Raw genomic sequence first — 17,952 nt, 5'->3', positions numbered from 1 at the left:
CAAAGACTCTTTGCGTACGCACGCTATTTCCAAGAAATAGCGCTCGCTAAAATTGCGCACGCAAAGCGCAAAACCTGGTTTGCGTTCGGAGCATGCGCAGTGGCGACGACGCTATTCTTTGCGTACGCAAAGCTTTAGCGTGCGCTATTCTAAAACTCCCTATTGACTGTTTGTTTTTTACCGCAAAAATAAACTGCGCGTCGCCGAACGCTAATTCTTTGCCCAAATATAGACGCTTTCAGCGAGTCAGTTACTCGAGCTGCCACCAGTCGGCGCGCCCTTCGCGCGCTTTCCTTTTTTTTTCGCAAAATGGCGAGCATGAAGGTTCAGGATCTCAAAAAGGAGCTCAAGGCACGTGGACTTTCTACTGCCGGGAACAAAACCGAACTCATAGAACGTTTACAAGCCATCGGGGACGCTCCCAAGAATATCCTGTTGGATCTACAGTCTGGTGTTTCCTCCGAGGAACTCCTGGCAAGCACCGCAGCGGCCGAGGAGGATGAAGTGTTCTCTGGGCGACAGCTGATTCCTCCAACGGCGAGCCAGGACGATGCCGAAGAGTATGTTGACTGTGCTGATGAGTCTCCAGCCACGGGAACCACATTTGATCCCAAAGGGCTCCAGGATGGGCTGGAATCCCAAACAACTGAACAGTTTTCGCCTAGTGGAACGCTCCTGGACACAGTACAGATCGCCGGGTTCCCGGAAATCAGGCGTCAGGACTGTGACGCAGGGAGCACACAAGGCCCGTCTGAGGTGGGTGAAGGTTTTGTCCTATCCCAGAACTGTGGGGGTTGGCCCTTGTGAAGACTATGCGACGACAAATATGGCGTCAAATGAGAGCTCCATTGAGAGGTGCAAGATCTGCAACTATATGGAAGCGTCATTGTCAACTCATCGGAAGAAGATCGAAGAACTTGAGATCCAGGTGACTAGCCTAACAGAGCGCTTACAGCAAGCAGGGCTTGATAAAAACAAGGTCGACCAACTGCTCCAGATGATGGGAAGTGCTGAGCGGGAACGGAGAGAAAATGCGGCAGAAAGGGAAGCGTTGAAGGAACTGTTCGCTCGATGCGAAGTGCTAGAGAAAGAATGGTCGGGGCTGCTTGTGAAGGTACCAGGCCAAAGAAATGCACCAGAGCAGGAAGGACCACCGTCTAGAGGACGAGAAAATGCGCCGCCTACGGAAGAAAAAAATCGGCCGAGTGTCCCACATGAAGCTGTTGATGACAACCATGACAAACAGGAATGCTTGGCCGACACACGGGAAGACTGCTCAAGGGGAAGTGGCTGGGTGGGAGAGAGCAGGAAGTCGGAGGGCTGCAACAGAGCACAAGACCAGCGGCGGGGCGCACCGACGATCGGAAAAAAAGAGAGTGGAAGTCCCTCGAGCACGGTAGACGATGATAAGCTAGCAGACAGTGTGGTCGATTCCGTCAAGCTACTAGCAGGTTCAGATGACAACAGGGATGAGGGTCCAGGGGAGAAGGACACCAGTACTTCCGCAAAAAGCAAAGCTAGTGCTAAGTCAGTGGTACGACCGCCATGGGGAGTGAAGAAAGAGGTCCTGATCGTAGGAGACAGTAACGTTGGGAGGATTGCCCCGGCTTTCTCCGAACAGATGGCTGGCGGGCAAACCTTCGACGTCCTACTCAACCGAAAGGCGACGGTCGAAATAGCGCACAGGATGATTGCAGACTACGAAGCGACGGCGCGGAGAATCCCCAGGATGTATATATTGCACGTTGGAATGCAGGACCTGTTACAAGGGCAGCAGCCAGACGACATAGTAGAATCCCTGGAGAAGAAGTGGTGCTTCAGAGAAGTTGCCCTGACAGTCTGTTCTGTCCCCGAAGTCACGAGCAGAGGAAAGGAGACCTAAGCAGCGGCTATGATGCTGAACTGTAGGCTTAAAAAAATGTGCAAGAAGATCCATGCCAAGTACGTGGACCTGAGCAGGAATTTGGTAAATGACAGTTTTATGGAAAAGGACGGGCTCCGGTACAGCAACCAAGGCATCAACATGGTGACTGGCCGCTTAGTAGGACTCGCCAACCGTTTTTTAGGCAGGAAAGGAAAGGACAGACGAATGAAGGCACAACAGGACCGCGAGCAGGGTGGACTTGTAAATCCTGCCCAACAACGGCCAATACACGAACCTATGAACCAGACAGCTGGCACAGAGTGTGGGCAGACCAGGACTGCCCCACTGCTAGTGGGTCACGTGCCGTGTGGAGAACTGTGGCAACAACGACTGTCGCAGGGAGCATACGTCCGACGCCAACAGGGTGGAGAAGAGAAAGACCAATCCACGCCACAGGGGACCACCATGCAGGAGCGGCATGCCCACAGTGGTTGGCAACCGTCGATGAGGGGAAGAACATCGGCGTACCCAGAGCGGGGTTGGGCCCACCCGGGGCTGATGCGGCATCCGACCGGAATCGGCCTTTCAATGGGAGACGCTTCCAGGAGGATCCAAGAAGACCCAACTCTTCAATGTCACCGCGAGGACATCACTGCAGAACTGACGCCAGTCCAGGATGGACGAACCACCGTGTACACGCCGCCGCCGCTTGTCCGACACCCTATGCACATGAGCCCTCCAGCAATGCCTCCTTTGTGGCTCAGCGGCCTGGTAGCGGAGACGGTGAGCCAGCAGCTGGGCATCGGGGTTCATGTACCCATGAAGTAGTAGAGCGGCAACGCGGCTCCAACAAAGGCGCACTGAAACGTGGAGCTGCGAGGAGGAAACGGAAGAAGCATCACAGGAGCATGACAGTGACAGTAGGGTTTCTCAACCTGCAAGGAGCACGACGGGAGCAAAAGTGGGAGGAACTCTTTAACCAGTTGGAGTCTGAAGGAATGGCCATCTTTGGGGTGGCCGAAACGCACCTTAGAGACCTATAGGAGCCCCCGGTGCGCCCGGGTTGGCACTGGGCTGGGTGCAACCGCCAAGAGGGTCAACGAAGAGGTGGTGGTGTTGGGGTTCTATGGCGGGACACGACAGTGTGGCTCAGGACGCTCGACGAGTGCAGAGATCACATCTGGGTGGAGGGAGAGTTGCTTCAAACCCAAGTGTCTGTGTGTATTGTCTATCTCTCGGTGGGGAGTGCGCGCGACGAGGAGAACGAAGCTACTATTTCGTGTGTCACCAAAGATATTAAGGCACTGGAGAAAGGCAGAAATGTCTTGATCATGGGGGACTTTAACGGCCATCTCCATGAACTTGACGGATGGGAAGATGCTAACGGGCGTCGGCTACTGAATCTAGCTGACGAGTTTCAACTTGAACTAGTTAACTTACGGGCATCATGCAAGGGTCAATACACGTGGTGTGCCAGAGGAAGCAGAACCTGCATAGATTACGCGTTGGTGTCTTCGCGCCTTGGTAAGAGCCTAGTTGGTGTTTCCATCGACGAGGAAGGCGAGCACAGCGTCGGCAGCGACCACAATTGCCTGCGACTGGACTTCAGTAAAAACATATGGACAAGGGCGAAAACCCGTCCTCAGTACAAGAGACGAACACATCTGGCTCAGAAGGAGGTGGAAAGGGTCACGAAGAAATTTGAAAGACGCAACATAAGGATACAAGCGTCTGGTTACAGACAGTACATCACAGAGCTCAAGCGTCTCATCAAGCAACATGCATCCAGGCAGCCCAGTGGACGGAGAGTAAGGAAGAGGTGGTGGGACAGAGAGGTTAAAGAAGCTATACTGGCTAGACAGAAAGCCAACAGGGAACATCGACAATCGCTCCGAACTGAATCTGGGAGTGAGGTTGCTAGAAGATGGACCATGTACCACGACTGCAAGTGCTATGCTAAACGACTAACCCAAGAGAAGATGAGAACAGCGGATCTGGAGACCGTCCGAGATATTAGATCTAGCGGAAGGGACGCAGCGAGAAAGTTCTGGAAGTACCTTGGATCGCTGGAGGGAAAGGACCAAGATGTTACCATAATTGACGAGAGCACGGGGAATCCGCCAGAAGACCTTGGAACCCACCTCACCAAGTACCTGACGGAGACGTTTGCTCCTGAGGAGGTGTCCACACCACAAGGCCGACTTGCCCCGGATCAATCGGACTCCAACCAAGAGGGGGACATCGGCCGAGTGATGGTTGTACGTGCACTGGCACGCCTGCAAGGGGCTACTTCCCAGGGATTGGACGGGGTCCCGGCGAGCGTTCTCAAGTCCTTGGGAAAAGATGCAGTGGAGCAGCTGGCGGATATTTTTGGAGCAATCTTAAAGGCCCTGTCACACTGAGGCAACAGTTGGACAACTCTATCCGGCAACATGGGGAAGTCGTGTTGCCGGCGACCCTGTCACATCAAGGCAACAACAACAGTCGGGCAACATGTTGCTGCCGCCCGGCAACCGTGTTGCCCGATTTGTTGTCCGACAACCCTGTCACACCGCGCTGACGGCTAGGACAACACGGGGAATACTCCGCCATCTTGATTGTTTACCTTCGTTCGTGTGCGGCGCGGAATCGCTGGAAATGTGACTCTACAAAGTGCTAGTGCGTTCGAAGGGCCGGGAATTACCACGGTACGACATCAACCAGTGACTGTGATTGGAAAACTTGGCACGGGGAGTATTTTTCGCTCTTTATTTTATCGAAATGTTCTTCATTCGCTGACAAAGCAGATAGCCCTAACCGAGGAAAGTGACATCGCTGAGGTCTGTTCGGGATTTACGCCACCGTATGAAGTGATTCTGTCCGGTTCTTTCATGCAATTCCTATTTCTACTGTAAAATTGCGTTAGCACCGGCAGTACCCCAACGCGTCTTTTGTAACGTGGTGTTGAGCTGAACTGACAGTGCTTCAAAACTGCGACACCGACACCATCGGCCTTCATAACAATCGGTGAAATAAATATTTTTCAACGCTGTCTACTGGCCTACGCTGCTACGTGATCGCTTCATTCCCACAAAACGTCCTGGGTATTTTTAAAACAAATCAGGTGTCTGGTAGCGGCTGTTCCCAAGTTCCAAGCATCAACAATCATGATCAGAGTGGTCGTTTTATGCTTCGATTTTTTAATCTTAGGTTTTCTGGATTATTTTTATTATACTTTATTAATGGGTGAGTAGGCATGCCATTTTATTTCACTTTCCGTAATGTGCGCTGGTCTCTCGGGAGTTCTAATTTCAAAACCAGTCTGAACGTTCACGACCGTAGCTGTGACCATTTCGAAAATCGCTTTCCGTAACTACGCAGCAAAAACATTAATCGAAAATATTTTATCTGCACGCCAGCCCTAATTATTGTTAAATAACGTTTTCCAAGCCTTTGTTTGAGTAAGACTTTATTGATAGGGGACTAGCTCCGCCATCGAAGCTATCCATGTTGTCGTGTTGCCGGCCCGAAATTCGCTCAGCCAGCGATCGGGGCAACACTCGTTGTCCAACACAAGTTGCTGCTGTTTTTGTTGCCGAAAGCTGTCATACCGAGGCAACATTTTAGTTGTCGTCCATGTTGTCGTGCTGTTGCCGCGGTGTGACAGCTTTGTCGGACAACACGGGGAGCGAGCAACAAGTTGCCCGACTGTTGGACAACGTGTTGTGTTGCTGTTGCCGTCGTGTTGCCTCAGTGTGACAGGGCCTTAAGGGGAGAGGAACCTGTGCCCCAAGACTGGAGGGTCGGCCGCGTGGTTCTGATCCCGAAGAGAGGGGCCGACAAACAGTTCCTCAAGGATTATCGGCCCCTGACCGTGACCTCTACGGTATACCGCTCCTTCGCCCACATTATCAAGGAACATATGGCAGCATGGGCTGAAGAGAACGAACTGCTCACCGAACTTCAGGGCGGATTTCGGAGGGGTCGAAGGTTGGAAGACAACCTGTTCACCCTCACGCAGTGTATTGAAATTGCCCGAAAACAGGAAAGAAGACTGCTGTGCTGCTTTCTAGATGTGGCAAAAGCATATGACAGTGTGCCGCACGCTCAACTCGTGCGACGTTTAGAGGAGCTCCACCTTCCTCATCGGTGGCTATCTGTCATACGGCGCCTATACTCACGCAATACAGTAATGACGCAACTGAAGGGAGTCGACTCAGAGCAAGTCACAGTGACGAGGGGTCTCCGACAGGGGTGCCCACTCTACCCGCTTCTTTATATCCTGTATGTGTCAGGGTTGGAGGAACGCCTGATCCAGTCGGAGGTGGGTTTTTCCCTGACACACATGGAAGGAGGCGCAGAGGTGAGGTGGATGCTGCCGGGCCTCACCTATGCGGACGATATTGTATTGACGGCGGAGACGGTGGAGGACCTGCAGCGTTTAATATGTATATGTGAGACGGAGGCGGCTACGTTGGGCCTTCGTTTCAACGCCAAAAAGTCGGCAGTCCTTCAATTAGCCGGGTCCGATGAGGCTAAATTAAACAGTCTGGTGCTGAACGACGAGCAAGCACAGGTACAGGAGTCTTACAAATACCTGCGAGTTGTACTGGCCAACAAGCCGGAGTACTTGTCCGAACATTACACCCACCTCCGACAGGCAGCCGTGCGAGGTACGAATGTACTCCGAAAACGTAATCTTTGGAGTTGCAATCGGTTTCTGGTGACTCGCGAACTCTGGAAGGCGGTTGTGGTGCCTGGACTAACCTTCGCCAACGCGGTTCTTTGTGTCCCTGGCACAGTGCGGGAAGTAATGGAACGTCGTCAACGAGAGGTCGGGAGGCAGGCCCTGGGCTGTCACGGAATGGTGGCCACCGAAGCGGCCCAGGGAGATCTTGGGTGGTCGTCGTTTGAGGCCAGGGAGGCGACCAGCAAGATAACCTACGACAGTCGTCTCCGTCTCATGGACCGCGGCCGGTGGGCCAAGAGACTCTTCGTCTACACATATCTCACGGGAATGCAGACTGGCTGGAGGAAGCGGCTGTATCAGTTAGAGAAGAAATACGGCTTCTTTTCAACCCCTGTAACTATTACATCAGACAGGAAGTGGGAAATGGAGATTCGAAACAGGGTGAGAGAGGAGGAGGCAGCTCGGTGGGCAGAAACGGCGAAGTCCAAGTCGACGCTATATATGTACAATCGATATAAGCACAACATTTCGGCAGAGACTAGGCTATACGACAACAGCCTGGGCAGCCGGCTCCTCTTTGAGTCACGCGCAGGAGGGCTGCGAACGCAGATGTATCGCCGTCGCTTCGACCAGACGGTGGAATCTGCAGCATGCCGTGTGTGTGGTCAGGCGGATGAGACAATTGAACACATTGTGCTGTCGTGCACCGGTCTGCAACCAGTTCAACCGGCGGTGTGTGGACAGGCAACCCGGGAGCTCGCACTGGCAGAGGCACTCGGCTTTGGGTCTGCTTCCAGCTCAGTGGCAGACTCTGCGGGTGAAACTAACGGCAATAACAACACCGACGCTACACCGAGAACCAACGGAGGGTGGCGTGAGCAGGTGGAAGCCACGAAGCGAAGATTAGAGAACTGGTGGATGCTAGTTCACCAACGGGGATAACCGAATTCCCACTGGCTAGGTTCCAAACTCTACGGGACCGCCCGATTCAAAAGGGAACAGCCGCAAACCATCATCATCATCTTCCGGACCGCCATAGCCGACCTTCAGTTTCTCGCTGTTGCTCCGCGTTGTGTGCTGCACAGGCCACTAGCGGAGCCTCGTTTTCGTGTCCTTTTACATTCCGCGTTGAAATCTTGCATTTTCTTTAGGTCTTTTCTATACTAAGGACTTTCATTTAATCATTTGATATTTATATTTCGACATAGCTCTTGTATTTTCTTAGTTATGGAATGGAATCGGACAGCGAATGGGTCGACGATACAAGATTATGAGGCTTCAATGACCATGTAAGTTCATCTCATTCTTACGTTTTCGTCGCCAATAAAGGGCAGTCAACACTATTGCGACATATGTAAATTGCAACTGCCGCAGTAAGGCTATCACAGTCGTGCCTCTCGCTGCATGTGCGCGCTCGTTTCCGTAAAGCCGACCCGCATGTAAGCGATTTAGCGTGCGACGAGACGAGCAGCGGAGATTTTTCACTGTCGCCCGTCGCATTGCTCGGTTTTGGGGGGGGGGGGGGGGGGGGGGGGGGGGAAGTGTTGAGATACGGGAAAAGGGGGTAAATGTCCATGCGTACTATTATTCACCCTAGTAGGGGAAAAGACTCGCATGAACAAAGGGATGAGGGATTAAAAGTGGGATAGGGTATTAAAGAGGAATCACAAGTTCAAAGTTCCAGGCAGATTTAAAGGTTGGGAAGGGAGAGGGGAGAGGGGGAAAGGGGGGGGGGGGAGTGGGTGACGGGCGCGATAGGAGTGTGATGAGAAGACATGCAGGGGTCACAGGCGCTCGGCAAGCTCTGTCTGGTGGAGAAACTCTAGCACGGCACGGAAAATGCTCCATGCTTGCCGCCGGCTACCAGTGGGAAAAAGGAGACACGTGGTTGTAGCCGTTTGTCCTCCTGCTTTTAGGACAGTGGCGAAGAGCACTTTCCTTGCTGCGTCGTATTCTGGGCAGATGAGGAGTATATGGGTGATGTCCTCGGGGTCCCCACACACTGTGCACTCCGGGCTGTCAACTCTGCCGGCCCGGCCGTAGCGATGAAGTGCTAGCCTCGTAAACGCACTCCCTGTCCGGAGTCGATGGAGTAGCGATGCGTCTGCCCTTGTCAGTCTGGAATCAGGGACTGGGATGGGGGGTGTGCCTCGCGCTGTAGATGGGTCTGGGTGCCGACTCCTGATATTTCTGGCAATAAGAAGTCTCGCTTCATGAAAGGGTCGGAGGTGGTAAGTAGGTGAGGGTAGAGCGTGTGCGTTCTTGGCTAGGGTGTCGGCGCGCTCATTACCCACAATTCCTGAGTGCGCCGGGACCCACTGAAATGCTAATGTCCACCCGCGTTCTTGTAGTGTCGTTGCAAGATGGGCTGTTTCTTGAGCGAGCAGTGATCCCTCGCCGGCATTAGCTAAATTGCGCAGGGTCGTGCGGGAGTCCGTTAATATTACCGCAGCGGTCATCCACTCGGTGGTCCTAAGGTATTCCAGGGCCAAGAGTATAGCGACCATTTCCGCAGTCGTACGTGGACGATGTTTCAAGGTTTATACGGACGGCGTATTCTTTCCCAATGGATGGAATCACGTAAGCGGCGGTTGCTGTACCTGCGCTTTTATTTACGGAACCATCTGTATATATTTCAAGGCTGCTGGCGTACTTCTCCTCAAGTGCTACTGCCACAGCAGTGCGTGCGACAACTGGATGAACGTCTTTTCTCGCCCGGACGTCGGGGAGTGATCCCTGCACGTTGAGAGGTGGTTCTGTCGAGTGGGGTGGGCGGATGGGGAACCGAGGTCCAGGGTCACCGATCTCATTAGTGAACTCTGCAGCGATTCGGCCGAAGTGTGACGAGGACCTTGAGTGGAGATTCGTCAGAAGATAATCAGTAGATAGCGCTACATGAATGCGAATTAGGTGCCTTTTGCTGCTCTCCTCTCCCTTGAGGAATAGCGGTTGTTCTCTTGCCTCTACGAGAGTAGGTATATTCGGGGAGTTGGAGGGTAATCCCAAACAGAGGCGTAATGCAACTCTGTGAAACCTTTCCAGCTGGTCTTTCTGTGGACCGCGGATGTTTGCAAGAGGTAGCGAATAGAGAAACTTCGACTTTATCAGGCCTTTGTAGAGGGTGAGCAACCCGTTGGGAGGAAGGCCCTGCTGACTGTGGGCACGGAATTTTCTCAGTAGGCCTAGTAGTTGCCGGCACTGCATGAGAAGTCGTTTTACTGCTGGTCGCCAACTCCCCGTCTCATCAATAAGATGCCCAAGGTAGAGGTGCGTTTTCTCTCTTGTCACCTCAGTGCCTTCAATAACGATATGATGAGTCTGTCTTGCATAGGTAGGGTGGCTGAAAAGCAGGGTTGATTTTTGTGCGGATAGGGTCAGTCCAAGGCGCGAAATTTCTGCCACCGTTTTGTCCAGCGCTACCTGCAAAGTTTGGCGGGTGAGTTTTGCCTTATCTGTGGTTCCTACCGCCCATATTGCCACATCGTCTGCATATATTGCAATATTGACGCGCGGATCCAGAGGGTTGTCTGTTTGTGGTATGACTCCAGGGAGGGATGCCATCGCCAAGTTAAAGAGAAACGGGCTAATCACACTCCCTTGCGGTACTCCCTGTGTGACATGTCTTGGAGTACTCGTGGCATTGGGGACCTTGACGACAAATGATCGGTTTTGAAGGAAGGCGCGGATGTAGTTATAAGCCCGGCCTGATATTCCAAAATTGCTGAGTTGGTGAAGAATTGTGTCATGAGGTAAAGCATCAAATGCTTTGCGTATGTCCAAAAACACGCAGTACATCACTTGGCGGGTCGCGCGGGCCTCTTCCAGTGCAGATACAATATCGCAGATAGCATCCGCTGTGCAGCGGTGTCTTCTGAATCCAGAAAGTTGACCAGGTAGAGCCTTTGTTGCGTCCAGATGCCAAGTTAGGCGCCTGAGGACTAGCCTTTCGAGAAGCTTTCCAACGCAGCTGGTCAGCGAAATTGGCCTATACGACTCGGGTGACGTGAGCGGTTTGCCAGACTTGGGTATTGGTATCACGTGCGAGAGCTTCCAGGCATCGGGAATCTCTGAAGTTTGCCACACATGATTGAGCGCCTGAAGAAGATTAGGGTAATGACACTCGTCGATGTTGCGTAGGGCTTGATACGTGACACCGTCTGGTCCTGGAGCACTGCGGCGCGTGCATTGCACAAGGGCTGCCTTCAGCTCGTCAACTGTGAAATCCGTGTCAAAATAAATAGGAGGAGGGCCATCCGGGGGTGAAATGGTGAAGGGACGATACCCCGCAGGTGACGGGATATTTCTAGAAAATTCGTCGGCAAGGAGCTCTGCAGTCGCCTCTAGTGTTAGCTGTAGAGAAATGGCGAGTCCAGCAGAAGGGTGTGTCGGCACTTTTTCCGCAGAGAGTGCTCTGGCTATTTTCCACGCTTTAGTGAGGCCTCCTGGGGATGCGAAAGAGGCGCATAGCTGGTTCCATTGCTTACGTTGAAGTCGTGTCGTATGTCGGCGAAATTTCGCGTCAATCTTCCGGTGGTGCTGCCAGTCAGCTGCAATGTTCGTTCGGCGAGCTTTCCGCTGGGCTCTCCTGCGAGCAGCGCGCAGGTTGAGGTATTCCAAATCCGGTGCAGGCCTTTGGATTGGCAAATTGACTGTTCTCGTTGATAGGCTGAGGGCGTTTGTGATTGCTGTGCCAAGATCGTTCATTGGTCCATGTTCCAGGGCTTTGCTGAGATGTTGGCGGAATAGATCCCAGTGTGTAACTTCGTACTTCTTGTACTTCCTGGTTCTCGTATGAGGTGATACTACCATGATTGGGACATGATCGCTCCCCCACGTGTCTGCCATTACTGTCCAAGAGGCTGCAATGTCCCGTGGTGCGAAGGTCAGATCTAGAACACTGCCGTGGACACCCTGACGGACAAATGTTTCAGAGCCGTCGTTAAGGGCCTCCAGGCCAAGGGAGGTGGTAACCTCCTCAAGTGCTGACCCCCTTGGTGTGGTCCGATTATCACCCCATGTGGTATTGTGGGCGTTGAAGTCCCCGCAAAATAAAAGTCTGCCGGGACATTGACGCGCTATGTCCCTCAAGATTCTTGCGTCCCAGTCGGCTGTGGAACCCGGAGCCACGTACACAGACACCACTGTGAACTCCACCCCACGAACGCGAATCGTGGCGGCCACGTATTCTGCGCTGTGTGAGGAAAACGCAGAGAGATCGACGTGGTTATGCGAGAGTCCAGCTTCCACCAGCAGTAGCGCTCGGCTTCGTCCATTTGCTAGCGCCGGCGCACTGCTGTAAATCACGTATGGTGAGAGTCTAAAGTCCCCAGGTTGCGTTAATGGCTCTTGTATGGCAAGAACGTCCACAGGATTCAAGAAGAGATGCTGTCTGAGGTCAGGGAGACGTGTTCGAAGGCCACGAGCGTTCCACTGTAGAACTGTAGGTATGATCGGCTTGGCTTTATTCTTTACCTGTGTTGCCACGCTGTACGTGTATGAAGATAAATGTTGAATTGTTATTAGGAAAAGAAATATATAAGTTGGGTTCATTTTAGAATGCTGTCGATAAGTGGCTCAATGAAGGAGAGAATTTGCAGCAGTGTACGCGCCCCTGGGAACGTCATGATGGAAATAAATTCCCGTGCGGTGGAAATCGCAAGGCGAATCAAGGCGGACAGCGTTGTACTGCGTGGACCTTCAGAAGCTGTTCTGCAATGTGATGCTTCAGGAGCTAGAGGTATTTGAGCAGAGGCAGTAGCAGCTGTAGGCAGCCTAGGTTCACTGCGTAGTGCCTCGGCGTAGGTGTGTGGAAGGTTTAGTTCTGGAATTGACACCAGAGCCGGGGCCGACACAGAACAGACATCGTTGGTAGGCATCTCTGTTTCCATGGAGCTCACCTTCTCTTCAGCAGGATCTTGCGATGATGGTTGTCGGTGGTCTGACGAGCGACGTCTGGAACGTCTCGGATGCCGTGGCTTGTCCGAGGCGGCAAGGTCCCCAGTTGCTGCTGGGTCTTCTTGCAGGATTTGCTTAGATACATTAGCCTTGCTTCCGTGACTCTTGTTGACCTCAGCTCGAGCTTCAGCAAAGGGGATGTTATTCTCGCAACTATAGCGGCAGATACTTCGCTGTTTCTGCCACTGGGAGCAACGCATTGACGTTGTTTCGTGGGATTTCTTACAGTTAATGCAGCACGGGCTGGGGGCGTCGCATTTGTCAGTGGAGTGTGGCTTTGCGCACCGGAGACATTGTACCTCTCGCTTGCACGACGCAGACACGTGGCCAAAATGACCACATTTCTTGCACTGCAGAGGGCTGTTGACATGCAGAGTGACTTGGTGTCGGACCAATCCAACATAGGCATGTTCTGGCAGCGTCGGTGATTGAAATTCAATACGAACGGTGCGCGACTTACCAAGACGGCGCACCTCCTTTATGGGCGCGTCTGAGCGCATTGACGCAAGTAACACAGCGTCAGTAAGTTCTGGATCAACGTCGTGAATAACACCGACACTGGAGGTCTTCCCCCTTGGTTCAAAAGCTCGTACTTTTATACCGCAAAGGGTGGTCAACTTCAAGAGCAATTGCGTGGTCTGACCGTTTCGGGTGTCAACGGCAATCACGTTTTTCCACTTGTTTGGGCGCACCTCAATGATGCAGGAAGGCGCCAGTTCCTGGAAGGTGTCCGAGAGGCGCAGTGAGTTGATGGATTCGACGCTCACTGTCGGATCGGCCGGGGTAAACAGGACGACGAGACCGGTGGTCGGCTTCGACTTCGTGTCGATGTCTCTGCAACGTTTCCGTTTACCTGAGGTGACCTCCTGGTACGGCATATCGCTTGATTGCTCTTCATGAGGCAGCGCTGAAGGTATGCTGGGACCTCCGTTGATCGGGATCGTCGCATTGATTGGAGTGGGCTGGGCACTGTCTTGTGAGACAGGCGGTCCGTTCCCCAAAACATCATCGGTCAGAAGCGCAGGAGATAGAACAGGCGTAAGGTCGCCCAGCGGAACAGGCATGGACATGCCTCACTGGGTTGAAGGCAGATGGCTAGGCCATCCAAAATCCACCCTACACTGTTAGCGAAAATGTAATATTTCGCCTGTTTACACCCCATTTTCACTCGTTAGCATATTTTTACACGCTCTGCTAGTGATAAATCGTCAAAAAATTACTTGGGGTAGTAAAAATTGGTGTTTCGGGTTCGGTTTACACGACTAGGCGTGTAAGCAACACTGAAAACACCCCAGCCCAACACCCCAAAACGTCGAGCGCCATGTTGCTTCTGCCTTGAAGCGGTACGGCGGACGTAGCAGCCGAAGGTGAGTGTTTGATTTTTTTTATCAAGTTTGTATAGAATGTAGCACGTCTCAGATTTTTATTACATGACATTCAAGAACGTTAGATTTGCTTTGAGCAAGCCGGCTCAGGCGTTAAGCCCGATTCACACAACCGGCGTTTAGCCACCCCGTCGATTGGAAACGACTCGACTGCTCGCCGGTTCTTTTGCGCGAGCTTTGGCTCGGGCGCTGTGAATTCTATGAACTGTGGTGCTCAAAGCTAGCACAATTAGGCACGGCTAGCGTCCCGGTGGAAGCTGCAGAGAGCGGAAACCGAAGACACCGTCGCATAAAAGTGGCGAAGCCGCGATCCTGCGCTGATCGTTGTCCCGCCGCTCTCTCCGGCAATATCGACACTTCGCTGCTGGGTGTCTCGTATTTCGACGTTTTAGAGAAACTTGGCATTGGCAAGCGCGAGGAGTCTCTATATCGTTTTCTCCGTCGCCTGCGTGGAGGAAAGACGGTGGCGATAGAAACATATGCTCATGCAGTCAGTCAACTTGGACAATCCCCCTGTTCCCTCAATCCTATCGCATTCTTTGACTGCGTTTGTGACAACAACGTTTCCCCAGTGTGAAAGCTTTCAGTCACAACGGGCTACAAACTGGGTTGTGCATTGCATGTAGCCCTGAGGGAATTCTTCGCCGGAGACACCAGCACATTAGTTTCATTGGTAAGGTGACCGGCCACTAACGTGTTTGGCAAATGAAGCGATCACGGGTAAGTAGAAATGCAAACAATGTTGAATGAATATTCAGGTGGTTGTAGCCAGAGCCTGCCAGTTGAAATCAACCTTTAATAATATTGTCTGCGGTAACTTCTTTTTGCACTTAGGATTGCAATTTTAAACACAAAGCCACTCCACATAGCTGTCGAAAATCGTGTAAACAACAGCAGTCATCGTCCCCGGTTCGGATGAGCGAAGCCTTAGCTTGATGAAAAGAATGGCGGTCTATACTTCTTGGTTGTTTCAATCACAACCTCGCACAGCTGAACAGACAAACAAATCAAGGAAATATATCCCACGCTGGCTTGCAAATCACAGCACACAAGCAGGGTACATAGCAGAGCAGAAAACACTGGCAATGAGCACACGGAGGCATGCAGCTTCCTTTCTTTTTCCCTCGGCGAATGATTGGTTTGCTGCAGCATTCCGTAAGCATGTCGACATTCAAAAGTTGAGCCTGATCTGTCTTGCAGTGCCTTGCGGAACGGCAAGTATCGCCCACCATTCCACAAGGCACTGCAGGACTCGCAAATGTGTGAACAGTGCTTTGCAATAAAGGCCATGATCGGGCAGCAGGTGCCCATCTAAAGACATTTAATATTGATTGGCATTGAACTAACCTTTGGGCTTCATCACGTAGCAAGCATGGGTGAGGTATAATTCAAGAACATTTAATGTTCGACGAGTTTAATACGTTGTGGTGCTTTCCCATCTGTTTCGGTGTCATGGAGTGGGGTTCAAATTAATAAAAATAATTCAATGATCCACTCTGAGAATAAACGAGAAATTACGGGAAAAGAACAAGAGAGCTAAGTTCGACCATTGACTAGCGCTAGGTCCACGCCTGGTGTATAATCAGTAGAGAAAGATGATGACACAGGGAGGATAAGCAAACAAAAGATTAGATTTAATAAAGTGAAAAACTAAGCTGTACACGGCAATAGAGCACTCAACACAAACCACACTCCAGCTCAAAGCTATGGAGCCCTGCGAACCAGAAACTAATACTAAAAAGACTCGACGCTCATAAAACCGGAATAAGCCAACAAAACAGTGGCGAAAACCCGACACTAACAACGAGAGCAAACCGAGATGGAGCTCGAACGTTACCGCTACACACGTGGGATAATCCCCCAAAACAGTCGCGACAGAAAGTAGCACTGTGTAAAAATCTTCCCAACATTCAACAATTCGTACTTCAGAGCCAGAGAATGCAGTAGACAAGTCCTAGAAAACCAGGCTTAGCTTTCCGGTAGGTGCCGAGTCCAGAGCAGTCCGTAGTCTGGAGTTGTCGGCCGAAGAACGGCGTCTCGAAGTCCGGCGGTCCAATTAGAGGCTTGATGAGGTCGACACCGCGCACCACACAGCCACACACGCTTCAGCACAACAAACTCAAACACTTGTCCGACAGGCAGGGCAGAAGCCAAAAATTACACGTTCCAAGACTCATCTGCAGGGAGTAACCACGTTGAGTAGCGACCCGGCCAGCTCTGGGGTTGGACTACCTTCTTTGTTCCCGAACCCCCTTTTATAGGCTCGTCTACCGACCAACCTCCCGTTTCCCCGCCTTTCGGGTCAGTCAACTTTCAAGAAAAACAAAGCTACACAGCAACGACCCAAATGGCAAAACCTATTACATTTTTCAGACAACCAAACATATGTGCCCATCCATTCCCCCGTACGAGTCCAAAAACATCAATTATCGCCGATACATAGAACACAACAGGCGGCAGACTGAGCAAAGCCGCCGCCTTCAAAAAGCGTGTATCCCGGCGGCGCCCCTGCATGTCAAATCGGCACCATACGCGAGCCAGCATACGCACCCCTCCGTCCGCGAGGTCAAAGTCACAAACTGTGACCTGGGATGATCTACGTCGCCCGTTAACAAAAACCCATTCCGCAAACGAGCAAATTCGTTGGGGACTTAGAAAGGAACTACGACGGGACGAACTGAGATTAAAAGTGGCACCACACTCCCCCTTTTTGACCGTACCAACACTTAAAGTGGTCCAAAAAAAAGATCATAAAAGTATTTAAAAAAATGAAGAGAAGCCTGAATTTGTGACACCCGGTTTCTCCATCCTGTGTTTTTTTTGTGCTTTTTCTGTTACGAAGCGAGACATTATTCCAGCCGTAGGCACCAGATGTAATTCCCGTCTGCGATCATAAGATTATAGGATCCTAACTGCCGGCAGCTAAGTGTCAATTACATCCGGCTTGTGCATACAGTGCAACATCTTTTGCTATTCAGCCGATCATCACTTTACAGCCTGGGTATCTGTTCTTGTAAACGACAGTAGTGCTACATGTTAAACGGCTCTAAAGCGATAGAGCAAACTCACGTCTCATTATCTTTTAGCTGAATAAACTGTTTGTTTGGTTATGCTTGTTATCCAATTTTTGTTTTAAATTTAATTTTCTCATATAAACACCTTACATTATAGAAAAAAAATCTTTTTATAGTACGGAGGTGTCCATATTAAGAAAACATGACTGTATCATCTTTGAAACTAGTTTGCCACTGCCAGTGTTATAATATGTATTGATTTTTTATGCAGTGCCTGCCTTTCCTCGCCCCTTGTGAGGACGACTGAGAAAGCGACTTTGCGCCACAACGACGGATGGCAAGTGTCCCAAGTGTCGTCACCTATAGTGGTCATGTGCTATGTGTTCGCAGCATTGTAAGCCGACCGTGGAGCACTTTCAAAAGGGAACTTTCGCCATGTGCACAGTATGGCCGTGTACAATACGGGGCACGTACAGTCAGAAGAATTATGAGAGGGAACATGCGGGCGCGTGTCACTTGGTACAGGCAGAGCAGCCTAGCAAGTGTCATGCTTGTGCACTGAGGGGCCCTGGTTTGAAGAGCCGAGGCAGAAGTTTCAGCGGCGGTGTCACCGCCCTGGCGGCTTGTCGCCGAAGCAGAAACGGGGTTAGCTAGCTTTGCTCGTGGCTGGCTTTGTGTAGTGTGTGTAGACCGGGAACGTAGGCTTATGAACTTCGGCAACAAGAATACTACACGGCTTTGGTGTTTTGGTACGAGCAACAAACGTGACACTATCTGCTACGACTAGCTACGACCACCCACCGCAGCGGTGAAGGCATCCAAGAAGCAGAACCTGTGTATTACGCCGTTGCCGTAACCCTACAGTGCTCATTTGTCATGGAGGGCTTTCCGCCCAGAGACTTTGCTCGTCACTGAGTGTTATTTCCCGTGTTTCTCTTTGTGTGCGCAGTGGCTGGACGGGCCTCATACGGCAGTTCTTCAGTCGCAAAGGTGACTAAAAGTTGAGGGTGGATGGACTTGCAGCAATCCCCTCGGTTGGTGCGTGTGACAGAACCTTTGTACGGC

General features: G+C 51.6%; 1 protein-coding gene across 1 annotated transcript; it reads left to right on the top strand.

Moving 5' to 3' along the window:
• The first annotated feature begins 309 nt into the window (after positions 1-309).
• On the top strand, positions 310-807 carry LOC120845188. Its single transcript, XM_040216995.1, has one exon. The coding sequence runs from the start codon at positions 310-312 to the stop codon at positions 805-807; it is 498 nt and encodes a 165-aa protein (XP_040072929.1).
• The last annotated feature ends 17,145 nt before the right edge of the window (positions 808-17,952 follow it).

This window comes from Ixodes scapularis, unplaced genomic scaffold, assembly GCF_016920785.2.
Source record: "Ixodes scapularis isolate PalLabHiFi unplaced genomic scaffold, ASM1692078v2 PGA_scaffold1__304_contigs__length_218370807, whole genome shotgun sequence".
NCBI classification, from domain to species: domain Eukaryota; kingdom Metazoa; phylum Arthropoda; class Arachnida; order Ixodida; family Ixodidae; genus Ixodes; species Ixodes scapularis.
Note: the sequence above shows the minus strand (reverse complement) of the source record. Positions and strands in the feature narration are given on the sequence as shown.

Bases quoted from the DNA above. Each gene is read 5' to 3' on its own strand.
- LOC120845188 (XM_040216995.1), top strand. From the start codon at position 310: ATGGCGAGCATGAAGGTTCAGGATCTCAAAAAGGAGCTCAAGGCACGT.